The sequence below is a fragment of the Seriola dumerili genome, unplaced genomic scaffold (assembly GCF_002260705.1).
Source record: "Seriola dumerili isolate Sdu_G_001 unplaced genomic scaffold, Sdu_1.0 BDQW01000052.1, whole genome shotgun sequence".
Taxonomy (NCBI): Eukaryota; Metazoa; Chordata; class Actinopteri; order Carangiformes; family Carangidae; genus Seriola; species Seriola dumerili.
The window spans coordinates 1774884-1801182 of record NW_019174307.1 but is presented as its reverse complement, the minus strand read 5'-3'; the positions used below and the strand labels follow the sequence as shown (position 1 = coordinate 1801182).

Sequence of the window (26299 nt, the reverse complement as noted above, 5' to 3'; positions counted from 1 at the left end):
TCCCACTTTATGTAACCCAACGGGGAGACTGGGACTCACAATCTGCATTATTATTTGTGGATTTGTGATGTTTAACCAGGTCACCAGCAACCTGATCTCCTTAGTGCAAAATAGTGCAGCAACATCCAAAGATGTTTTATGCTTAAATGTTTGTCAATATACCTTCTTAGCTCAGATGAAGTATTCATAATTTAACCATTTGCTTCATTTTTCCAGTAAGTATGAGCACAAAAATATAATTAATTCAGATTTACCAGCATTGTAAACCAGCAAGAGGGCAAAGCGGTCACAACTCCCTACCTGAAGTGGTCCTGAAGTCCAATTGTCTGTCCATTCCTCGATTATTGAAGAGCCCTGAGCTCTAAGCATTTCAGACAGAGGGTGAATAGAGTACAGCGTAAGATCTAAAGTATAAGAAATATAACACTGAAGCATGTAGATCTATTTTGGTAAACTCCAAGAATAAAATGATGAACCCTAAAAATGGCCAAAATATTAAATAACTTGTAAACTTTACTTTATTGCATCTCCAAGTGACACCAACCTTGGGAGCATAGTGGGTCAGTGGTGGAGGCCTTTTCTCTGTGCCATAATTTAGTGTTGTACATTTAAATGTGCCCCACCTGAAAACAAGTATACCAGTTTTCATTCATTATACAGTCCTAGCAAAGAATGTGAATGATACATTAAGATTACTCCACTACCACGCCTTAAAGTTCCTCTCCAGACATGTTTTACACTATGTAAAAATACTGTCAAAATAATACATCTTTTATATGTTTATGTTGTTTGTTAGCTTGTAACTGGCAGTGGCTGACACAGAGTTAATGGTTGTGCTAATGCTAGCTCTCTCTTTCTGTACTGACAAAGTTTCATGTTTATTTAGCCCTGCCCCCTGTCCCCACAAGTTGACAGGATTGGTTCCTTAGGTTTGTGACATGTGAAACCCTGGCTGTCTGAATCTGTTTTTATGAGACTGTCATTGGTTCACTGTAGTTCAAGGTGGAAATATTCAGTCATAGAGTTGACTGTTTATTTCACACGTCTCTGTATTATATAAAAAAACATCATATGGATGTTAACAAGATTAAACACTTCAGTTTCATAAGAGGAGATCTATAATAGATCATTTAGTAGTTTGGAAATTTATATCAAAAATTCAACCAACTGAAGATCAGGGGGGTTTAAACCCTTTAAGGCCCACTGCACAAAGCACACACTTTATTGCAAACTAACCTCAAACCTATAATTTCCCACAGTTAAAGTAACAACAAGGCCAAACTGCATGTTTGACACAAAGAAGAACAGACATTAACATACATTTTGATTTGTACTGCTTTTTAATGTGTTTTTTTTCCATCAGAAATAGTAAAAGCCATACAATGTAGCAAACCAAAAAAAATGACAAAGCTCTATACAGGCATAGTAGCTCATTCACACACATTCTACAGTCCAGACTGATCTGTCAAAGTGGGCAGATGCCACTGGAGTTTCCATCTTGGCAAACAAATGGCTAACATTCAGTTTGAAGACAAGGAAGTCCTCTTCTCTTAACAGGCAAAAATATAGAATCTTCTGTCTCATTATCTGAGTCAAGATACAGTCGTCACGTGAAAATCAAAACCTGATGATAACTATGTATGGGCATCTTTCTGAGACTGGTTGAGTAAGACTTGAGGATACTGTGTACAGATTACAGTCAGCAGCACTAAGGTAACAAGCTGACTTGAGCGTGCAGGCTCTTGCTAATAAATAATGGAACATTCTAGTCAGATATAAAAGCCCTGTAAGTGCTGTATTTTTTTTTTTTTTTTGAAGAAGCACATTTGAGTTAATGTATGCCCCCAAACTAACCCTTATCTAAGTATTTTACATCATGCTGCCAACTGATCCTTGTGTGTCGGGCATAAAGAAAGGAGATTGAATGGGACTTTAAAATAAAGTAAAAACTAATTTGCTAAGAAAATCAGCACAGGAATCAGGATTAAAATTATTGAAAAATTAATATTTTAGTTCATTTTCTCAGTGATCGAATTTAACTCAAACATTTACCCTTTGACCTGCCGTAATCACAGCTAAAACACTGTATTAGAATAAAAGTGGTTCTGTTGTAATGATAGTTCTCCACCACATGAGGGCAGCAGCTGCTGACTGAACTTTATCATTCTCCATGTACAAGGATCAGTCCCATGCTGTAGAGATTGAGGAACCAGCAAGTCTCCCTCCACACATGCAATGATGACATAAAATGGGTCTGTCAATGTCCATATCTTGTCTTTTTGCAGAAACACACTGATAATACTTAAAACATTTAAGTGCTAAACTTGGGCAATGTATTTTCTAGGCAGGTTTAAGTTAATAAAACAATTTTGTTGGCATCACTTTAGGATAACTCCAATTTGGACTTCAGTAACAACAATCTTTCATACAAAATAAAAAAAGGAAACAGAAAAAAAAACAAAAACAACAACAACAAAACAACAACAAAAAGCCTCCCCAAGAAAACAAGAATGTTAACAAAAAGAAGTAATGCTGTGAAAAAAAACATTCAAAAACAACAGTGATACACTTTTAAATGCACACACTTTACACCTTATATATGTCAATGCTCTTGACTTTAGCCAAAATAAAAAGCAATTTTTTCTTCTCGTTTTCAGTAATCTTGATGTATACCTTATAATACATGTATACAAGATAACATAGAGCAACAAAGCAAAAAAATAAATATCTTAAGTCACTGTTTGGAAGTTTTTTTCATATATATCTATATATGTATATTTATATGTATAGCTTACTTTTGGGTAGGGTGTGAGAGTTAACAGTTTTGGCCGGCTGACGGAAAACTTTCAACGCAGAAAAACTGAAGAGCGGTGTAGCAGGACGACACTTTTCTCTAAAGGTCGTCCTCCCAAAACAACTCTGGGCCCTTCAGTCATGAGCGAAATAGCGTGGCTACGTGCTGCGCAGACTGAACAGAGGATGGCGGTAGACAGGAAGCTCGTCTGACCAAAACAATCAAGAGACTTGACTGTTGATGATCCAATAGCGTTCTTACAGATGCTCACGTGGATACAGTAATAGGTTCAGCCGATTTTGTCAGACTCTAGCTGCACGTCAGAGGAATAACATCAGTTGCATCTTCAGCTACACTACTACATCAAACAGGGAAGGACCTGTGGAATTTTGGAGAACAACCTTATTTCAGAGTTTGGCTATTTGCATATTTAAGACGGCCTGTATGAGTTTTATGTTCTTCTTTTTCTTAAAAAGCTCTGCATTACAAAAAAAGTCAGGCACCAATTGTCATCTAGAACAGTCCTACTCATAAAGCATAAATCTAGAATATTTACACAGACCTCCACCGGCTGCAAAAATGTCCGAGAACGCAGTTTGCAAGACGGCGACGGTGCTGAATTGACCTACAGTATCAGTACATACAGAAAGAAACAGTTCAGTATTTTTTTTTTTTTTGATTAAGCAGCCATATTTGTTTTACAAAAGAATACTTCCGACCCTCTGACAATGGCACACTATACACGCCCTGACTACTTTTTTAAAATCTTTGGTTGACCAGTCAAAAGCCTGATAGATATACAATCCACCTTTACATCACACAACTTGACTTCTTCTTTAAAAAAATAAAAAATGAAACAATTGCTAAAAAAATAACATTTGCACACACAATGTCATTCTCTCGTCCTGTTCATGAGTTACCCTGCCAGGGAGATTAACATCACCTCCCGTCCCACCGTCACACACAGCCACTCCCCATCCTGCACTTCCTCTGGTCCATTCTGGAGTCCGTCCAAGAAGAAAAGCACATGCATGCAAGCCGCATACACACAAACACATCACACACACTCTCTGTCTTGTTCTTTTTTCATTCGCTTACACACACACAAACACACACACACACACACACACACACACACGCACACACACACAGATTTGCCTAAATGTAAAAGAGCAGGAAAAATAAGGTGGCGCATCAAAACAAATGCTTAATTGTCCAAAACAGAAAGTGTCTGTGGTTAAAAGGAAAGAAAATAACCAAAGGCATTTAAAAAAATAAAGCGCCAGGGTTTGCAGACAGCTCTCATTGTTTCTGCGAGGCGATCATCTTCGAGACGAAGTTGACGATGGCGCTGGCAGGCTGGTCAGGGTCCATCTCAGCGAAGAGGTGGCTGACGTTGTCGGTTGTGCTTCCCTGCTTACGTGCCACAAACCCAAACAGCCTGGAGTGACAAAAGTTAGAGATGTATTCACTAGAGCTACCACGTTCAAGCATCAGACTGCATCAAAAACCACATATTGGTAGACCCCTGAACTGTGTCTGAATTTGATGAAAAAAATTCTTAAAGTTTTGAGACTGGATTACTCATATTTTTGCCCCCTGGTGTTATCTAGAATCATCAGAATCAACAGGAGTATGACATTACATTGAAGGTTTACTTACTTGGCTGTGCCTCCCTCAGGCTTGTTCCACCTGAAAAGATTTGATAAAAATGTTAATTTTACCATTCTCAGAAAGCAAAATGAATTGGATAGGATACCAAGGATACGTCTCTCTTGGAAGTCAGGTTAAACAAACATCTAATTTGACTGTATTTCATGTTTGCGTACTCACTTTCTGTCCTGAGGGTCAGTATCGCAGAACGTGACAGTGTTGGTAGGGTAGTGGCGTCGGAAGAAAATCCTATAACAGACAAAATCAACAGAGAGGTTACAGACATGAGTGATAGAACACAGTGAAAACAAGCATTGTGTGGAGCAGCAGATGATTCATTGTGCAGTGCATCCAAATTAGTTTAACATGGAGGAAGCATACCTCATCGTTTGATGCTAATCGTAAGCATGCTTATGGTTAGAGTGTGACCAATACAACAGGACAATGGTTAGATGATCACAGCCATTGATTACATAAGTCCAGCTGGTCAAAACGAACATGTAACTTACTTCAAGATGCAGACTGTCTTGGGTAAAAAAAAATTTGTTCAATTGTTTGATGATTGATAATCATCAAACTAACTTCAGCCTGAAACTTGATAAGTACAGTGGCCCTGAGAGTTCAGTGAACTGCAGCTTAAGAAAGCGCATGCATATAGGCAAAACACAAACAACTTGAGAAACATCTATTTGACAACACATGTCCTGCAAATCTGCAAATATTGACAGCTCAACCAAATACACAAATGTGCTGCAAGTAGCACAGACAAAGTGTTTCCAGGGGACACTAAAAAGGACACTAAACACGTGTTGCCAAACTGATGATGTTCTCTCAATTAGCTTGTTTTGCCTATTTGCATTTGTTTTCTTAAGTTGCAGTGCATTGAGCTCTGTGAATAAGATGTTTATTATATTTCCTAATTTGTAATAATTTCCTCTGGTATTAGGAGAGGTTGCTCTTGAGGTGGGAAACCCTGCACTACTGGCTTTCAGAGGGCAACACGGGTATCGACATCTGGGGTTTCAAAGAAAATTGTAATGTGACATGTCAGCCAATATTTTTATCTACTGTTTGTATTTAAATATTCCCTTTATAAGCTGGCAGTAGCAAAGAGATGACAGGAAATAAGGGAGCAGGGGTTGCAACAAATGTGCATGGCTGGATTTGAAGTGACACCTAAATCCAAACCTATATTATAAATCTATGGTTTAAATGTTTTTAAACTTTGTTTAAAATGTATTTTATCTATTCTGGTACGCTGCAGAGAACAGATTTGATTGAAATACTGCAGTAAATAATAAGGACCTGATCCTTTAATCCTCAGTTATTATTTGCTTCTGTGTAGTGACACATGCTGACACTCGCCCTTCAAAAACAAATTTATGTCTCCAGACGTGTTCAGTCATCAGAAAAATGTCTCTTCAAATACGTCTGCAGCCAAATCTCCAGATGTCATGCAATGTTTACGCTTCCATACACTTCAGTGTGTCAAACAGTGTGTGTGCAGCATCCAGACTTACTTCCTCTGGTTGTCTGTCAGCGTGATGCCTTGTGAAGACACCTTGAAGTGCACAATGGTGGCAGTAGGTGGAGAAGTGGCAGCCAGTGTCTCAGATATGGCCTTGGCAACAGCCTGAGGGCCTGTCAGCGACTCCATCTCCACTGAGTTGATGTAGAGAACATTGCATGCTGGGAAGAGAACAGATGTCCCGGTCAGATTAAATAAATATGTCAAGATTGGAAAGGCAGAAGTTTTAGAAAACGGACAATGGAGCAGTAATTCTGTAAAGACAAAAACAAACTGTATTGATTCCAAATTGAATCCTGTAAAATGTTATTAATGACTATTTAGGGAAATACGATTGCCAATGACCTGTTCATGCAAAAATGTCTTCTCATTAGAGAGCATGCTTTCTGGAAGTTCCATCCAAATCATTCCACATAAAGCATTCTGCCTGTTATAGACGAGAAGCTGGGCGCTAATGTTAAAAGACACTTCTGAGGGAACTCTGTTAAACAGGGCCGTTAACATCTGTCTTCATTTGTGCAGGTAACAACATACACAAGCAGACAACAGACACAGAATGCACATTCCAGATGTAGGTTTCCAAATAAAAGTGCACAGGGTTTACCATGGGAATCAGCAGGGGCACTCTGCACTGGGATGACAAGGATGTCATGTTGTCAGAATAAGTGAATGGGATGGTTCATCGTTGAATTTGAATGTCACGAGCAGAGTGGTATAAAATGAGAGGACTGCGCTTTTAACAGTGACAGTGAGTTGATGTTTTACCTGCTCCTTGTTTCAGCCGCTCAGTCAGTGGATTTGTCGTTGCGACCTCTGGTGCTTCCTCAGTGAGATCTGCACAAAACAGGAGAGAGGGGACGTTTGCAGTTTTGACATAAAGCTCTAATTGTAGCTTTAATGTAGTTGCATTGCAGCCTCCTGTGAGCCTGCAGGGGTTACAACATGTGACAGTGTAGTTTCATCTCTTTTTCATTCACATGCCTCTTACTGTGTTAATTACAGGTTCCAGTCTCACCAGTGATATTATGTACTGTATATCTACCTGAGATTAAAAAAAAACTTTTATGGTAATCTGTTTTAAATCTTACCTAGCAACAAAAATATTTACACAAGGAAATGCCTGGAACAAAATTCATTTAAAACATGGGGTAGCTGGGTAATAGTTATGTATTTAAGAGTTAAGAACTTGAATACCTGAAATCTGTTTTGCTATAACTTCTTTACACGAGAGCTATGTCATACTTCACTGTTTGCACATTCGCTCATTGAAGATCCGAGTCCGTATGGTCTGACAAGTTTTAATTACAGCTGGGTATTGTTCAAAGGTTTTGGATGAGTCCTGATACTGATACCTTGATATCGATTCTTAATGATACTTGTTCCGATATCAAATCCATTTTAACAAAAAGAAGACAATACACATTACAATCAAATCTTAGTTTGACTTTAGTTTTATTTTTAAGCTCAGTTTCTTTACACACTCAAACGTGTTCATGTAAATAAACAGGCAATCATCAGCATTATTAGATCATGCTGCATGATTGTTGGTTCACTAACGCTATTGAGTTTTACTCATTTACTCATTAGGTGTTGAAATTTGGTATCGAATGACGGGACATTTTTCAATCCTCAATTCTTGATCGTATCGAACAAATTCAGTCAGTCTGTAAAAGTATGAGTTTGATACCCAGCCCTAGTTTTAATAAAGTATTTATCTGTAGAAATGTATGATTACTCATAAACAATATAGAAAAAAAAAATCCTAAACTTTACAACAATCACATGTGGCTGCACGGACCTGTGGTAGGGATGAGGAGCTTGCAGGGCAGGGCCAGTGGTGTGATGGCATGTTGGTAGACCAAGGCAGACAGACAGCCTGCCAAACAGACACAAGACACCAAGTCAAAAACAAGGATTTATCCTTCAGCAGTTCATTCTCATCTTTGAACTCTACATCTCACACTGAGAGTGAACTCTGCTTTAGACTGCTGCTTATTTCTTGTGTAATAAACATACATTCTGTTGACTGTGGTTTTCATTAGTTATCGATTTTATTGGTTGATATGTATCACTCCTGTCAGATAATGTAGACATTAAAAATGTACATGCATTAATAGCAACAGCCAGTCAGTGTCAAATTTCTTTGCCACGATAATTATAATAATCATTCTTTATCTACTTTAGTTAGAAAAGTTATAATGTTATTAATTATTTAATACAACTAACACTCCCCATAATTCATTCTGTTGGGTTTGGGTAAATGTGGTTTGTTAGTTTTAGGGGGAGATTGAGGGATACAAAAAACTGTTAGTAATGTAGAACAAACACACTTCATCATCCCTTTGGTATCAGTAGCTGTAAAATGAAACAAAAACATGCAGCAGGAGGAAAGAGTTACGAGCTGAGGACAGGAGAGAAAGAAGAAACAAGGTGAAGCACGACAGATGTTTACAGAAGTCAGCTTGCCCCATTTTGGATTTGGCAGTAAAAGGATTGTACGGGTGCATGCATACAAAAACACACACACACACGCACACGTGATACAGCCAGTGTAATTAGTAGGGAGAACACGAGTTAGATCATTTCAGTCAATACTATAATTACAGTGGGATTAGACGTTACAGGACTTGCAAAGAGGTGCAGATCTGTGAAAGGCGCACAGTCAGGAGAGGAGAGCTGACTGACTTTACGAAGCTGTCAGTAGAGCCTACATGTGAGTGTGTGTGTGTTAGAAAATAAAAAAACGGGGGCGGGGGGGGCTCTCACTGACCAAAGTAAGGCTCATTGGGACAACCCTTCAGCTTCACTCCTTTCGGGCTGCTCTCGATCAGGAAGTGCCTCACCAGCTCGTTGGTGATGTCACCTGCACCAAAGGAGAGGGAGAGGGGGGTGAGTAAGTCTACACACAGCTGATTAACCCGGAGACATCACCTCATACCTTTGGCATTAAGATATTAACTGTAATTCTGTCTCCACCCTGACCTGAGACCAAAACAAGGAGAAGCAAAATAAATACTTGTGGCATTTTTTACTGCTTCGAAATATCTAATCACGGTACCCAGCATCCTGCCCCCTACCTTTCTTGCTCTGATGCACGGAGGGCGGGGGACACGCCACCTTCATGGCCAAACCGTAGGCCCCTCTGAACGAGTGACTGTCCCGAATAACAAAGGCTCCAGGCTCCCTCTCTCTCAGCAGGCCAATAGCTGCAACACAGGGACAATTCAGTTATTATTCTTTCATTTTTTAGCCATGCTAGTGGCGAAGCTAATTGGATCCACCACTTTAGTCCAGATTGAAATGTCTCAACAGCTATTAGATGGATTGCTTGTCCAGACATTGATGTTCCTCTTAGGTGATTCTCAGGACAAGACACTGCTACTGAATTAGCGATATGCTTTTTACACTGTGCCAAGCTAAATTTGGCTGATAGCATTTGGAGGTCAGAGAAAGTGAGCACATTAAAGGATCAGAGTGAACCAGAGAAAAAGAAATCAAAGGTAAAGAACAAACAAGAATAAGGCGAAAGGAGTCCTGATCCTTTGTTTAAAAAATTGCTGTCAGTCTGTATTTCACTACAACCTACAACATCTAACATTACACTTTGCCTCAGATGCTCCATTGTTCAAGGAGAGGAGTTTCACTCTCTCCTCCATTACTTCACTATTTAGTTCAATGCCTCGGCCTGTCCACATGTGGCAGTTTAAGGAAGGAAGATGGATGAGATGAGCAACACATGCAGATGTTCCCTAATTCTCTACATATGGTGTGGCTTTCCTTCTGGGAGTGCATGGGACTAAGTATAAACTGTGTGTGTGTGAATGTGTGTGTGTGTGTGTGTGTCTGATGTCATTGCAGTTGAGCATGTGCTTGTGTTTAACATGATATAATCCAATACGAGCCATGAGCGAATGCAGATGGGGAAACCAATAGCCGCTGACCTCACAACCAAAACACACAAGCACAGAGACGTTGTGTATAAAGTGGTATGCGCGCATGTGTGTATGCATATGCATGCATATTCATTACTGCATGTGTGTCTGCAAAAGAGACAATGTTAGAGTGTCTTCAGACCTGTGTGTGAAATTCAACACCGAGGCTTCAAATTCAACTAAATCTTTCCAGTTGAATAAAAACAGTTTAATCATACTAACCACTTCTTAAATGCTTCATGGGAACAGTCTATAATAGAGACTGAGCTCCACATCTCTGCAGTGTAATCCACTCCTCCACTGTCTATTCCCATGCTCTGCGTGTTTCAACCATTTCTAAGTTTGCCAGAACATCACTAAACACGCAGCTTCCATTTGTCACAATAGTGTGAGACATTGAAATTTAAAGTGTTAGTTTCTGGTGGACTGTTCCTTTAACTGTACTCTCCAACTTTACACAATGAAAAGACCAGTGCCCACAGTTGACACCCGGCACCAAGAAGATAAAACAAACCGTCAAAAATAACCTTTTCCCATTTGGATATTGATCTGATTAAACACGTAATAGTAGTGATTACAGCATTTGCAGAAAATATCTGAAGGTCATTCAAGGGAAAAATCTTTCAGCCGTGTGAGTCATGCTCTGTGCGATCTTACCTTGCTCCCTGGAAATGTCTGGCTTGTACCAGAACTTGGACGTGTCTTGGACAAACTTGACATTCAGCCTGCTCTCAGGACTTCCATCTGCAAGGAAAACAAAGAGAACCTCACAGAAATGGATACGCTGAGCTTTGCTAAAATCCCTGTGAAGTAGACCAGTGTTCTTATAGACAGTGTATGTCACTCAAGATACACCTGAAAGCTCTAATATACAGTACGCTCAGTATATTTTGTTGTTGAACCGGCCGAGCTGTGACGGTGATCTGGTCAGCACGCCAGTCAAGTCAAGTTTATACTGGTGCTGACGAGCATTTTAATGTTATTTTGTGTGGATATAATCATGGTGTATGACTTCTGAATTCACATATCGAATGGCATCGATGTCCTCTAGAAAAGAGATTAAGGCGGTAGGTAGGAAGACGGACCAATAACTGGTTTGAACATTTGAGAGCCAACAAATGAATTCAGGTGATAAGCAAAAATCCAAAATACCAAGGTCAAGTGACGTCTCCCTGAACAAGAGCTGCAGCTTTCATTTTGTATCTGACACTACATTAGGGGTCAGTCTTCATAGAAATTCAAGGGCTACATCCACACTACTACATTTTCATTTTAAAAGAGCTTTTGAAAACCGAAAAATTGTCCCACCTGAAAACGCACACATACATGACGATTAACATACACTGGGCATGTGCGATCCAGTGTACAGAGGAAGCAGATTGTCTGCTCTGCTGTTGGTTAGTTGCACAAAATACTCCCAGCGAGGAACAGCCAAGGGTGTTGTGGCATTAAAAGGCAGAATTCAACTGCACAACAGCAGCGCGCAAAAAACGACAAGGTCAGTAACACTTGTAATTCGTTTTCCATGTTGCATTCACCACTGGTAGCCGAAGGCTGATGAGACCCGATCAGTTATTGCCCGTCTAGACTACAACGCAACCCCAGAGTTTTAACTAAAAAAGGTAAAGCGAGCGTGAGGTGAGTAGTGTGGACGGCAGGCGCAAACATAGCAAAAGAGATATGTTTTAAAACTTAAACATAGTAGTGTGGACATCTACACTACATTCTTTATAGAAAACTCTAAAAGCACAACACAAACCAAGAGGCGGCTGCCGACACACTGGGCTGAAAGCCACTCTATTGCTACCCTGCCCCCTCGGCATCTAGATCTATCAGTGCTGATGTTTCATTTTAATGGTCATGTTACTCCAGAGAATTTATGTCCTTACCAGACATATTGAACCTGGAGAAGTCAGAGAGGGTGTGGAAGTAGCCTTGATTGCCTCCTCCGCTCATTGGGGACACCATCTTCCCGTTCAGCGTGCCATAGGACACGGCTCCGTTTGGCCTGTCGCCGCTCGACATGCGCCTCTTCTCCGGAAGCTGGGGCTGGAAACCGGGGGCTGGGCTACCCTGCCTGAACCCTACACCCATCCCCATCATCCCCCCATCCTGGTAGCCTGCAGGCGCGATGGGGAAGGAGGGAGTGGGTGGTCCCTGGTAGCCTGAGGAGCTGCTCTGTCTTGACAGGTTCCCATGTCTCTCGTCTGGGGTGGTGTAACCGCTGTGCATAGGGTGACGGTCCAGACTGGGGCTCCTCTGGGACACCTGTGACACAGACGGGTGACGGCCCAAAACCGGACTTCCTTGGGGGTGTGTGACGGACGGCTGTCGGCTGAGCACGGGGCTGCTCTGCAGGGGTTGGCCCAAGGACGGCTGCCTGCTGAGGACCGGACTCCGCTGAGACCCCTGTCCCAAAGAAGCCTGTCTGCTGAGGACTGGGCTATTCTGAGCTCCCTGAGACAGACGACGGCCGAGGACGGGACTGCCACCTGACATGAGACCTGGCATGCCTACATCAAAGCCATTGGCTGGTGATGTATGTTGACCCATTATGAAAACATCCTGATTCGCGTTTGAGCGCTGCTGGAGGACAGGACTGTGAGCGGAGCCGAGGATGTTGGTCCGGTGCTGTGCACGGGGACTTCCATGGCTGAGCGTGATCTGGGAGGGTTCTGAGGTGGGCGGGCTTGGATCTGTGGCCACATAGCTCCCCTGGATGGTGTTGGGACCAAGGTAGGACAATGTAGGGGTAGTAGTGCCAAGGTAGGAAGAGGCTGGAGAGCTGGAATCCAGGTAGGAGGAGGTGGGAGTATTCACGGCTTGATATGAGGGGGTGGGAGTGGGGTAGGCACTCCCTGTAGCCTGGGAGCGGAAGCCTGAATCAGTAGTGGGTTGGGACGGAGTGCTAACACTGCTCTCTGTTAAGGGCCGGTCACTGGAAGAGAAATGGAAAAGTCTATTAACCAGCTGTGCTAGTTGGCAGTCGGGTACAGAGCTTCCTCCTCACTAAGAAACAGACAAGACAATCCTTATTTTCAAAGACCATGTGACTATATAGAGATCTTTTTTTTTTCCTTTTACTCATTTCTTTAAAATGCATTCTTAAGATCTCACAAAAAACCAACATTATATATTTGACCCACCCCTGTGAGGTCTGGATGGGACTGCTGCTGGACAAAGGTGGGTTCAGTGTGTGGGCGGAGGGACTTGGACTCCTCTGCTGGCTGGTCGCCTCTCCCAGCGGGCTGAGGCTCTGCGGTGACGTGGACGGCTCTCCACCTGCCGCTGCCGACCTCGCCACAGACTCTACGTAGCTTCTTGGTGCTGCATGTGAGAGAGAGGAGTATCTCTATGAGCCACAAAGGGTTTTCTGTTGTGTGTGATAATTAAGCGATTTCCTAAATGTATTACATGGAGGGTGGTCTCATCATGAATTAAGGGTGATACACAAAAAAAGAAAAAGAAAACTGTAAAAGTGGGTAACTACCAAATGAGTGGATATAAATTGACCGTTATCATGTATTTTGCCATGAGAGTGGTTTTGACTTTTCCAGACTGTAAATGAAAATGGAAAAAAGTCTGAAAACACATGATATGTAGGTGGAGAAATGAGGTGGAGGAGATTAACAACTCGAATGGTGATAATGATCTCTGGCACTTCAGCAGCGCTCTTACCTTCCTCACCCTCACTGCTCTCATCATCTGTGAAGCATCATTGGAGATAATCCAGAGAAACAGAAGAATGTAAAGCGACACATGCACAGCAGGGCGGAAGGAAAGAGAAGACATTTTCTGTGCTGCATTTATCTAATTGTGTGTTATTAAGGAGAGCGTGTGTATGACAGGGAATGTCAGTCAGTAAATTAATGTGAAGCCCTATGTGTTGTGTTAGCTGCTCGGTGTAAGGGTTTAAATATTAATGCTACAAATACGCAATCCATTATTTTTGACCAGATAAAATTAAAGTCATTTTGTGTTTCTCAGGTGGTCTTACTTTGTTATTATAAGAAATAGGCCTGTTTTACATTGTTTACATAGGTAAACAACTTCGATACAGTCCTTTCCTAGTCATCCTTCCTGCCATAGCTGATTTGCTACTGAAGGTCGTGATTAATAGCTAATTCAGTGAGTGGTACAACCAACCTGAGCCTGTTTGATTCAGGAGGATTTCTGCCGGGTTGTGGGGCTTCAACCCCAGGGCCGACAGTGGAGTCTTGGCAAGACCAGGAGGGGACCGACCTGAAGAGAAATGAATAGTTATGAGCACACAGCAGCATATATCACACACATCTTGACAGGTGCTACCTGTTTTCACACTCTAACCGTGATTTATCACCCTTTTTTTTTTTTTGTAAAAAAACAACCAATAAAGATTAAAACATCATAATATCCATTGAATATTTTAATGATAATATAGTCAGTTCATACACTGACACACAGGTATACAGCTGTCAAGACGAGTCATAAATCATCAGCACGGGTTAACACACGAGCAGTATGTTCAGAGGGGCGTGCCCATGCCTCATGCTCTGATGGAGGGGCAAAACATGCACATGACCAACCGAGATGTGACAAACCTCTGGCTGTGACAACACCTCAGTCTACAGCAGAATGAGATGTGTGTCACGCTCATCAAAGCAGAGCTGGGTCAAACTGAACTACACTTGGTTTCCTAGACGCATACGTATTACAGGAAAATTGTATGTGTATTCCTTCATTGTTGTTCTTATACATTTGTGAGTTTTATAGACTGCAGCTTATTCTAGTTTTACGTTCTTTACCTTAGCAATGCTAACAGCCCTGTATTCCTTTGGGTTACATGCTACTACTGTCCATGAGAGAAGCTGAACTTTGACACAGTCTCTGCTATATTAACGCCGGAGGGAAAGATGAGGAGTAGAGTGTGTTGCCTTAGTCACTTACACTGAGATCTACATGACTATAATCCTCTTTCAGTGAATGTGTTTTATTCCAGGTGATGCTTTTCACGACATTAATCTGCACTCCAGTGCCAACTACTCCTTTTATTCCCTCCAGCGTAAACAAAAATAATCATTTGGAGGAAAAAAAAAACTTTTGAGATAACAGACATGTATTGCCGGCAAGATTATCAAACGACAGGACATAAATGGCTGGGTAATTGAGGCTGTTGGCAGGGGGGGGGGGCTGCAGGCAGGGTGCTGGTTGCAGTGAAACATGGCAGCAACAGGAACCCAAAAACAGATGAGATGAACAGCAACACAGAGCAGCAGCAGCTGAGAGTGGAAGTTCACAATAATGGCACATTTGTGTGCTGTACAATATGTGTATGGATCTATGTGTGTATGTTTTCAGTCATCACACAAACTGCAGTGTGTGTTTTTTTTTTGAGTGTGTCTGATGTGTGCGCTCTACACTGTGTCCATTTTGTTGCCAGTGCTGCTCTCGTGTGGCTCTCATGCCAAAGCGGTGCAGGACTGTGATAAGTGATGGGTAAAGGGTCACTCGGGCAGAGAGACGGCACAGGGCTTTGGGGATAGGGGGAGGGGGTAAATATGGCTGACGTTGTGGGACAGTGGAACTCCGGTAGAGACACGTGCATCCTCCACTTACCAAAGAATCCAAATCAATTCTTTGTACTTGCAACCTGGATGCCCGACATGTAATCGTGGGTGGTGTGTGTGTGTGTGTGTGTGTGTGTGTGTGTGTGTGTTTGGGTGGGGGGGGGTGGGGGGATAGGCTAAGTGAAGACTAGGGGACACTCAGATGACGGTGTCACGTGCACTAATCAGTCGGCTAACCATGCACTTTTAACAAGTTTTGCCAGTAACAGCAAATCCGTTCTCAGTTGACTGATGATAGCAGTTAACTTCATTGTGTGATCAGCTGAGAAAAAGATCATCTGGATTTGTGGTGCAAGAAGAACTTAAAAACACGACTGATACAGGCATTCAACACGTTACTGCTCCGTGTCATTGCTTACACAATCTTCCCACTGTGAAGGGAAGGAGGTGGGAGAGGGGGTTCCATCCCAGAGCGTGTTCAAAATATGGTGTGTGCGTTTTTATGACTAAATTTTATGGGTGTGCCCTGGGGGAGATAGGCAAGAGGACTGGATGAGGTAATTGGCAGAGTTGGCAACGATACCTTAACTTAATATGTGACTTGATTTAGTCAGAGGTGTGTGTGAGACTGAGGGAGGGCTGGGGGAGGGAGGGAGGTAAGTGTGTGTACATTTGTCCGTAACTGTGTGTATGGCTGTTGGTGTGTCTATATCTTTTCTCTTTTATATCTTTTCTTTCTTTCTCTGTGGAGTGACTCTGAAAAGAGACATGATCAAGCAGCTGGTGGGATTACACCAGACTGACTCTGCATCTGCTGAACGATGACTACTGACATTCTTGTGAGAAAAGAAGGATTCAGTCTTTCATGAGACGTGGCCACTCAGGCATTTTGGATGAGCCAACACAAGGCCACAATGCTGCAACTTCCCACTCCAACACTGGACATTGGAAATGCAGCCCATTTACAATCTGAATGAAAATGGGATGAGGTAATAGAGGGCATTTATTATCATGACTCGGAATATGTGGCACCAAATGGAGAGAGAAGTTACTGTAAGTCAAGATAAATTACCTTCAGTCTATTAAGTGTCAGAAAACTTTTATATCTCAAGATTTTTCCCACCCGAGGTTCTGTCAGTATCACAATCACATCTAAGTTCAACTTTTAACTAAAACAAGTATTCATATTCATCCAACAGTGAATCAAAGTTAAATTACACAAACATATAATTTACTTCGACATCTTGTCTAGCATTTTAGACAGGTGCAACGTGACGTGTGTAGAAGTTTTAAACTACAACTTGCAGTACTGCATATTGACTCAAGGGTAAGAGTAATTCTCTGCTGTTACATACAGTCTTCAGTAACTAGGCCTGAGCTCCACAGTGCCCTCTGTCAGCCGGAGGGGGAACTTACACAGGTTGAAGTAAGGGGTTTGCGGCGAGATGGGGAAGGCAGGGGTTTGGGGAAACACCTCACCACCAACTGTGGGTGTAGGACTAATGGGGCCTCCTTCCAGTTCCTCAAAGGCCTCCCGGTAGCTGTGCATATGTCTCTGTAGAGGAAAAACAATGAGATGAAAGAAATAAACATAAAACCATCACACAGCAACATGGGGGGGGGAGACATGTGTGAAAGCATGCTCCAACATGTACGCGTTTTACCTCCTTAGGCCGCCCTCCGGGGTTCAGCGCTATGGCATTAACAAACTCCGGAGAAACACATCGAACGGGGGAACGAAGTGGGATATCAGGAGAAGGGCCGTCGTCGGGGCCGTTTGGATAGTGGCCGTCGCTGGTGATGCGATGACGAGGCAGAGTCGCAGGCTCGTCTGAGGACGCTGCTCGGGCCTGGACACCTGAGATGACGTAGAAGTGAGTGTTAAAATTCCTGCAAGGGTCGGTCGATGCTGCTCCATTGTCCTGCTTCCCTCCATCAGATGTTAATAGTTATCAGCCGGTGTGAATGCTCACTGCTGTAGTGTGCATTTTACAGACAATCAAAGCTTTTGCAGAAGGCTGTGGTTCTTCAGACTTTCATACACAGCCTACATGCACACACGCAAGGTTAATGCAAGGTTAACTGCTGATCAAACTGAAACCAAGTTAAGTCACAAGAAATTAAACAAAAAAATCATAAATTCGGCAAAGCAAAAGACACAAACTATTGCAAGTTTCTCAAACTTCAGGGACCTTGGAAATATGTTACATAAAGTAATGTTCACCCCATGTAGCATCAGCTGAAATTGTAATAAGCAGCAATGTTTTGGAAGACTGGGAGAAAAAATGTTCTCTCAAACAAATTATCAAGACTTCTCAAACTGAATGTTTGTTATCTAATGCGTCAATGTGGCCAGTGCTGGCTGAACCTCAAAGCAGCCAGTAAGCTTATTTTAGTTAATCTCGTCGGAAGTGAGAGAGGGAGAGAGAGAAAGAGAGAGAGAGAGAGAGCTAGCAGCATAAAACAAACAAGGATTTTGAGTTAAGAGTTTTAAGCTAATATGCGATGCCATTGACTGGTAGGTCGAGGTAGCAACCAATGAAGCGCTGGCCAAAGCAGAAAAGCCAGTGTCAAAGGCTTATCACTGGCTGCCCTGCGCTTTGGAATGAGATGAAGGTTAACAGGAGAAAGAGAGGGAAGAATAATGGGTTTAAGAAACGAGTGGGAAAACTGGGATAATAAATGATGTGGTGTTGTTTGTGCTGAGGCGGTTTACCCCGTGGCTTTTCTCAGTGTTACTCTCTTGGTGTTTCATGATGATTCTGTCACTGAAACAGTTGGATAAACAACAGATCTGACAGACTGAGTATTTGTGCAGTTTCAATTTACATGTTTTCTTTGACTGACTACTACCAAAGCATCTCCTCTTTCACACCTCAAACATCTGACTTTGCCAGAGGGAATGAGCTCATCTACAAACTGAAAACAAAGACAAGCTAATAGTATCATTAAAGGGGGTATTTTGTAAGTTTTCTCTGCTGCTGAACATGGTTTCTTGCCGGGAGCAGGTGGTGGTGATTGTTGCCTGACAAGCGCTTCAGCCATTGTGTTTACAAGATAAGAGGTTGTAATACATTCTGTGAGCAGCGCTACATCTTCAGGGCAGATTGGAGGCTACAGTGAGTCGCTATCGGAATAGCTGGTTTCTTCAGTAGAAGAAAAGACATGATAGAGACAAGCGTTAGCATAGGTGTTTCTTTCCACCTCTGGAGACAGCTCTTGGTGAATAAAGGAATGAAGTTTGAATCTGAACTCAATGTTTCTTCTAGACTGGCAAGTAAACAGCTGTTAATGCTAATGCTAGCAATATAGCAATAGCAAAATCTACAAATAGCTCCTTTTTAAACATTTAACTGAAAGCTTTTTTCAGCCTGATGCTGATGGACATTTCAACACATGGAAAAAAAAACCCAGACGCACCCCACGAGCCTGACTGTTGTGGAAACAGTGAAATTATCATTCAGTTAAGGTCAATAAATCACGGCTCTATATAGCTATACTGTTTTTACACAATAGAAAGAAATCAGTGGTAAACAAGTGCCAGTCAAGCCGTCTGTTAGGATGCTTGATTTACCTTCAGGTATTGGCAGGGTGATGGTTAAAAAATCTTGGAGCTGACCTCTTTGAGAAGCATGCAGTCAACACCCCCCGGCCAGAAACACACCCACCAATGCACTGAGCCTGGAAACTGAGAACCAGATGTACCCACGATGCACTGCACAACAGCAGAGCACTGTCAAACACTGCGCCGTTGCCCTAGTGACCGCTAATGGTTTCCAGCTGGGATGGCTGGAGATCCCTAGCACTGACTATTTTCTCTTTCTCTTCTCCCATTTTCCAGCTGTTTAAAAGCCAGTTATCACGTGGAATATGAAGGGGGTTGATTCCAAAAACATAAACCTGATAGGTGATCCTGTGGGTATCTGTGTTTATTTTTTTTTTGTTTTGTTTTTTAATAAGGGAGGGAAACCTCAGTCTCCATATGTGCACACCTGCAATGGAGAAGGAACTTATCTAAGGTAAAACTGAGGGGATCAATTATAATATTGTAATTAATTGTTTATTTCAGACTCTAATGAATTCTTGTAGGACATGATGACTGGGGATATGACCTCATTAGAACTTTATTCCAATTCTACAATTCAACATGTAAACGTTGGCGTAGTGTTGCATCACTAAAGCGGATATTGCTGTCTGCGGTAAAGAGGCCAGACTGGCCCATGACACCCTCAGGCCCTACACAGAACAATCCTTTCTGCATTGTGGTGGCTGTCTCCCAGCGGACACATACAGTGAGGTTTCCAACTAGGACCGCGGTCTCTCTCCTAGATTTGGTGTCCTTTATCTGGCTTTGTAAATCTTCAAAATAGTGCGAGTGAAAAAAAGCAGCCTTGAATGAGTCCAGTGTATCCTGGCCTCTGTATTGTTCCCCAAGTTTGGCAAAACGGATCTTGTGACATGCACTCTCCTGGCAAGGGACAGAGACTCCTTTGTGCTTCTCCTGTCTCGTTCTTGTGAAACTTTAACATTATCCAACTGAGGTTTTTTTCTGCACCACAGTTTGAGTAATTTCCTTACCTCGAGGTATAAAACTGCTCAGAACAAACAGCAATGAGGGGTGAAGAAAGAAATCATAAGAGGGTTAGTTTGATGATGCTGCTCTGCAAACCCGATGATGACAGAGAAAACCGTGTTATGTATGACAGGGAGAGAGGAAAGAGGAAGTGACAAGACAAGACAAGATATGATAAATCATTAACAACCAAAGAGCACTGCAGTCCAAGGCAAAACAGATACAGACTTGAACTTGGATTGAAGGAACACTTGAAAAAAGGACCTCTCCTTTTTTCGTTTTAAGTGTTCCTTCGGACAGGATGGGAGAACCAACCCGAGAGGGAGTGAGAACGGCGGTGCTCAGACTGAGAGGAAGTCATGCTGGGGATGACACTTTTGGCACGAGCCGAGTATTCTGGGTAAAAAAGATGAATGATGAGAGAGAGAGAAAGGAAAAATGATGATGGTAAAACTAAAAGGAAAAGGAAAACAAGCAGACAGAGGATGAGGTCCCGCTTATGACGAGAACAGGAGAACAAGAAGGTAATTGTCATTTCAAAGCTTCTCCTTCCTGTTATAGTTTGGACATGAACCTGTGATGTGCTGATGTGCATGCTAAGCTATGGACCTCACATTATAAACCATAAGTGACTGCTTTGTCTTTACTGTTTCCAAACAAGTCATGAAAAAATGAACATTTCTATGATACAGGAAGTGGAAAGCAATTTGAGATCTGTTTCATTTACCTCACACAAACAGTATCCTACGTTTCCAACTTTGAATGGTGTTAAAGTAGCACTTACTATTGCGTAATGTGAACAAATCACTCTGTTTAAATAGCACTAAAGTGAAGTGATCCGTATGCTAGATCAGGGCTCAGCTATTGTGCTGCTGTATGTTGACTTTGCTCCACGTCTTGCTGCTCTGCAGGATGTCTGATGTGCTTATCTAGGGACAGTCAACCTGCCGGACTAGAGAGAATGTTTCCTGTTTGAGCCTGAGTGATGGGGACCAATGAGGTGACATTCAGGAAATGAGATAAGGACAGAGCAGTGTTTTCCAAGGGAGATGAGTGTACAGTGCATGGCTGACGGAAACATTATTCTTTAGTACTTTCTTCTGTCCTGCATTTTCTGCCACACAAAATATTACAAACAACTAATATGATGAATAATACTTAGTAAAGGATGTGCTAATATTTTTGTATTTAGCATCAGCAATGGCTATTACACAGTAGGGTAATGTTATTATCCTCTGTCCTGGATAAAAGGCTGGTTGTGGAAATAATAAACCAAATGTTTTAGTGTTTGGCTACAACCAAGATTCAGTTTTTTGCAATGCGAGAAATTTGGAGTGTGAGCTTTATAGAAAACAGAAGCTAAGGCCAGCCCAGATGAACCAAACTGGTCCGAGAGATGGATCACATGAACTGAAGGTAAAATAAGAATTAAACAGCTTCATGACCGACACGACATGCTGTATTTCTCCATGTCATCATGCTAAAAAAACTATATAGTGTGGTGTCCTTCTACTATAAGTAAAGGTGAAGTCGTGATGTCAGTGAATTCTGTTTTTCAGCAGCAGGCTTCAGATGTATTTTTGTGATCTCGGTTTGCTGAGAATTAGGAAAAGGTTGCGACGAACAAGTAGAAATCCAATATTTCTACAGACTGCATCACTCCACCCTTATATTCCTTCTGTGTTGGATGTGTTTTTCTTTTGTTTTGTTTTTTTTTTTTATTAAAAGGTGCTGAGGTTATAAATTAAGTGAGGTGTCATGATAAAATAAGTCAATGATGCATCTTACCAGCCACTCTTTGAGCCACCAGACCTTCAACGTTGAAGACTTCATCAGGCTCGCTGACTCTTGGCTGGGGTGATGCTGACGCAGCACTCGGACTTCTCTGGGGCTCAGAAACCTCTGCAGAATGGGACAGCGTGCTTGGTGGGTAGGTGTTGATGGGCTTCAGCTGGGCGTGGCCAGCTACAGTAGGGGAGGCTTGTGCGGGAGGACTAGTTCCAGTGGTTTCAGAGGTGTAACCCAGAGATCCCTGGACAGGTGCAAGCTCTGGTGTACTGAGCTTCCCAGGTGATAGCTGAGCTGGTGACGAGTGGCTGGCCAGGGTGGACTTGGGACCTGAAAAGTGGGTATGAATGGCGGCATCGCCCTGATAGGAGGGCCTGGTTTGGCTCTGGGAAAAGGATGGCTGGGTGGTCACTACAACACTGTTTTCTCGCAGGGGAGCACTTTGGGACTTTGGCACCTGCGAGCGTCCCGGTTCCAGGTCCAACATGAGGAGATTAAGGGTTTCAATAGATTGCTCAATCTCTTGCTGGGAGGCGCTGTGGCGATTAGGGAACTGTGGGAGGCTGTGGTGGCTGGGGATCACTGCTACAGAAGGAGGAGGACTAAAAGTGACGCCTTCGGTCACTGGCTCCTCAGGTACACCGAACCGCTGCCAAACGTTAAGACCACGCTGGACGGCATCCCTGCTGCTGGTGGTGCGGGCGGGAGCTTGTGGCATAGATTTTGGATCTGCCCCAAATGAGTGAGAGCGGTACATACTGCCATTCTGGGTCGCCATGTAAGTAACCGATAACGGGGCTGAATCGCTTTGGGTCAAGGTGACAGGTTTGTCGGATCTGCCAACCTGTGGCTGAGCGGTTTCCATAGGCTTTTCTGGGACGCTGCGCTCCAGATACGGCACATGGTCCTGGCCATTGATAAGTGGCTCAGACTGGTAGTAGAGATCAGCCGGTGTAGCCCTTCCATCGGTGGAGGAGAACGTTCCTAGACTGTCCACACTGTTGCCCTCTTGACTGGTGGGCAGCTCGTCATCTAAAATGTCCGTTTCACGGTCAATGCTAGTGTGCCCATTGACGTGGACCTGGGCAGGCACCAGGTGAAGCATCCCTCCAACAGTAGATGGCGGGGTGGACAGGTAGCCCTGTCGGTGCATGGGCCCCTCCAAGCCGCTCAGCAGCTGCTCCAGCTCCTGTTTCTCTTGGGGGCTGATTGATTGTTGGGCAGCTGGGGCGTGGTGATGGACTGAGGCTGACTCCTCAACCACTGGAACGTGTGTCTGGCTCACTGTGGACGTCTGAGGGGCTGTTGCCGCTTCATCAGTTCGGTCGGTTTTGATGGAGGCGGTAGAATTTCCTGAGTCGCTGCTCACTGATAAGGCATGGTCAACCGCAGGTAGGGCGTGTTCAACAGCAGTGGGCGGAAGGCCATTCGCTGTGACTGTTCCTTCAATGGATTCCTTTTTGCGAACTTTGGCGTAGAGGCTGCCGTCCAGGGGTCCTTGGGTATGGATGACTTCTAAAACAAACAGGACAGAGACTCATTAGAATCAGATTAAACCAAAATACAACAATCAGCAACTATTTATATGTAGAGCAATTTTGAACTGCCCATGTATTTTTAGAGCCACAGTTCTTTGGCCATTACAGAAATAAATGTGTAATCTTCTAAATATAAGCACACAATATTTATCAAGGCATTTAAGAGCAAAGAGTGAGGAGACAGAAGCAGGAGTGTCAGGAGACATGGGTGGGTATGGCCAAAATAGCTGCAGTTAAATTAAACACTGGCTCGTGTCCACCTATTCTGCCAGCTTCAGGAAATGAGCAGGGTCTGTGGCATGCACTGTGGAAAAAACGATGAAATCACAGGAGCCTGATTTTCACTTTCTGAAGCCAATTGGATTTATCTGTGCCACCTGAGCAACAGCAGCACAACAGAAGATGAATCAGATGTTGACTTTATTTAGTTATGATCCCAGAACTGTGAATAGCATAACCTGATGTAGAAAACAGAAGCATAAATGGGCATCACAGACTTTTAATCTACTGATCTGTGAACTCATAAACTCAGTTGGAATAGTGCAGCGCAAGTTGTGTTATCTAAACACAAATGCAGACGCACATATACTGTACATTCACACACAGCAACGCCCAAGTCCAGTGAGGAGGAAGTGGGGTGCCCCGATCAGAAGAATTTAGTCATCACTGGAAAATCAGCCTCACTGAGTAAAGGGAGGCCTGGAGTCTTTTCCTGGCCTCCCAAACTCAAAGCCAAACAAAAGCTCAACATACTGAGAGTACCACTGCAAAAGCAAAAACACACACACACACACACACACACACACACACACACACACACACACACACACACACACACACACACACACACACACACACTTAAATGCACCTTTTTCCTCCCTCGTGCAGTCAACACAGCACGCCAATGGAGCAAGATTCATCAAGGAATGGAGAGTCTGTTCTACACTTCCTCACATCCTCCACATGGTTTAGTAACAGTTTGTATGGTTAAACATAGTTCAAGAGGGCAAAGACAGAAACAATACCTTCAGACAATTCCTCTTCCCCTGTCCATTACAGTTACCAAGAAACCTCATAACCTATGGAGGCATGCCCCGATAACCGAATCAGATTCTACGGCTGGGAAAGGAGCTGCACAAAGAAGCTGTCTGTGTCTCTGTAACTTATAGATATCTCCATCTCAGCTTCAGTGAATACAGGGCTCTGTAATTGAGCTTGGTGGGTGTACACAAGCTGAGCACTGCAAGGTCTCCTTGGCTGGCCCCAGGCAACTTGCCAAGAGGTTGGTGCTGCCCTGTCAGGCTCTCTGCTGGAAACCAATCTGGAGGCTCTTGGTCACAGTAAATCACAGTGTATGTTTACTACTACTAATCCGTTAGTGGGAATACTTTGATTGGTACATTAGTGAACCACCAGTGCGGGAAAAAGAGGCAGCAGTAGCTTCTAGCATGTCTAGTCTATTGGTAATGGCCTGTTGTAATATCACATGCCACTGGGACAGTGAATCTCCAGCGTAACCTGTGATGTAGACAGCTCAGTAAATCAAAAGTCAAGGTAGCCGTCATAACTACAATCATCAGATTAGACTACAGCCAAAAAAAGAGCTGTTGGTGTGAATGCTTCACAAACGGCACTGTTGTCTCCGCTGTAAATGTAGCTGCTAAGACGGGAGTCTCCAAATCAAGTCATCATTACATATTTATATATCTCATGAAACTGCTTCAGTATCAAGTTAGGGGCTGTGCATGAGTTCCCGTGTACACACACACACACACACTTTAAATGCATCCATCATCCTGATAAACATAGACAGAAGTCGTGAAAGAGGAGCCCCCCTCGCTCTCTCCATTTCAGTACCTTTATAATCACCTGCACTGAAGCCAAATGTGACTCACGCAATTAAGATGATCAGCCACACAAGCTCAGCTGACTTCACATCCAGAGTGCCTGAACTACAACACTTCAACAAGTCACCTCAAAGCAAGTCAAAGCCTCGTCAAAAGGAGAAACAGCAGAAACACCTCCACGGGAGGAGGTTCCCCTTACCTGTGTGAGCAGTGGACGACGGCACAGCCTCAAACTAAGCTGGGAAAAGCCCTGCAGAGGAGCCCCCGGGGTGGGACATGAGGGATTACAGCAGGAGTTGTTGGAGGAGTTGGTTTTGGCTACTGTTCCTTCTCCTCCTCCTCCTCCTCCTCCCTCTCTCCTGAATAGCTCGCTGTCTGGCCGGATCAGGAGAGCTGCTGCTGCTGCTGCTGCTCAGTGTCTCCCACTAGTCTAAAGGCTGCCCTTGCTGTGTGTACGTGTGTGGGAGGTCTATCACAACAGCCTGTTTGACGGTGTGTGAGGGAGGTGGGAGGGTAAGGAGCCACTGAAATCCAGAGTGTGGAGTTTGATAGAATGACATCAGTCCCATTAGGTTAGGCTCTACTGCACACACCCACTTCCTTGATGTGCACTTTCTACAAGCCCAGTTTCTGACTTCAGACTCTTTTTTTGCTTTCCTCAAGAGACCAATCATTTCCAATAACTGTTTCTAAAGTAACTGAGACAAACACACGCTGAAAAACACATAAATGTGCATACACTAACATTCGCCCTTTCCATGCAAACATACAGATAGCTCCTTCAGCCCGCTGGTGTCAAACACTCATGTAATGGAAAGAGCTGCTTCGTCCAACAACAGTCATTTAATGAGCTCTCTCCAAGCTAGCAAGCAGGGAGCAAACTCCACCCTGCTGCAGGCAGATGGAGAAAACAGAGAAGAGAAGCTCACCGGGTAAAAAAAATAGACTGATGAATACACCGAATCCTGATCCTGGTTCGTATAGAGTATTTTTAGCACTTAGTAGAAAAAAAGTGATTGAACAAAAGCAGATGTACAGAAGAAGATTTTAGTTGTGTGGTGGAATGGAAGGATGGGAGTCTGTTGTGTCATCTGTACACC

General features: G+C 43.2%; 1 protein-coding gene across 6 annotated transcripts in view; it reads right to left on the bottom strand.

Annotated features, from left to right (window-relative positions):
- Positions 1-1798: 1798 nt before the first annotated feature.
- Positions 1799-26299, bottom strand: part of LOC111218778 (tensin-1-like) — a 173738-nt gene continuing 149237 nt past the window's right edge. For 4 of the 6 annotated variants that reach the window (XM_022741243.1, XM_022741244.1, XM_022741247.1 and 1 more), the window contains 16 exons: positions 21815-23329; positions 20342-20422; positions 17118-17311; positions 16870-17008; positions 14054-14149; positions 13054-13234; positions 11797-12845; positions 10565-10651; positions 9053-9181; positions 8746-8838; positions 7774-7851; positions 6741-6809; positions 5968-6136; positions 4628-4696; positions 4457-4486; positions 1799-4235 (listed from right to left, as the gene is read on the bottom strand). In XM_022741243.1, coding sequence (XP_022596964.1) covers positions 4097-4235; positions 4457-4486; positions 4628-4696; positions 5968-6136; positions 6741-6809; positions 7774-7851; positions 8746-8838; positions 9053-9181; positions 10565-10651; positions 11797-12845; positions 13054-13234; positions 14054-14149; positions 16870-17008; positions 17118-17311; positions 20342-20422; positions 21815-23329 — 4118 coding nt within the window. In that variant the 3' untranslated portion in view covers positions 1799-4096. The remainder of the gene's footprint in view (positions 4236-4456; positions 4487-4627; positions 4697-5967; positions 6137-6740; positions 6810-7773; positions 7852-8745; positions 8839-9052; positions 9182-10564; positions 10652-11796; positions 12846-13053; positions 13235-14053; positions 14150-16869; positions 17009-17117; positions 17312-20341; positions 20423-21814; positions 23330-26299) is intronic. The other 2 variants (XM_022741245.1, XM_022741246.1) reach the window with 2 other exon arrangements.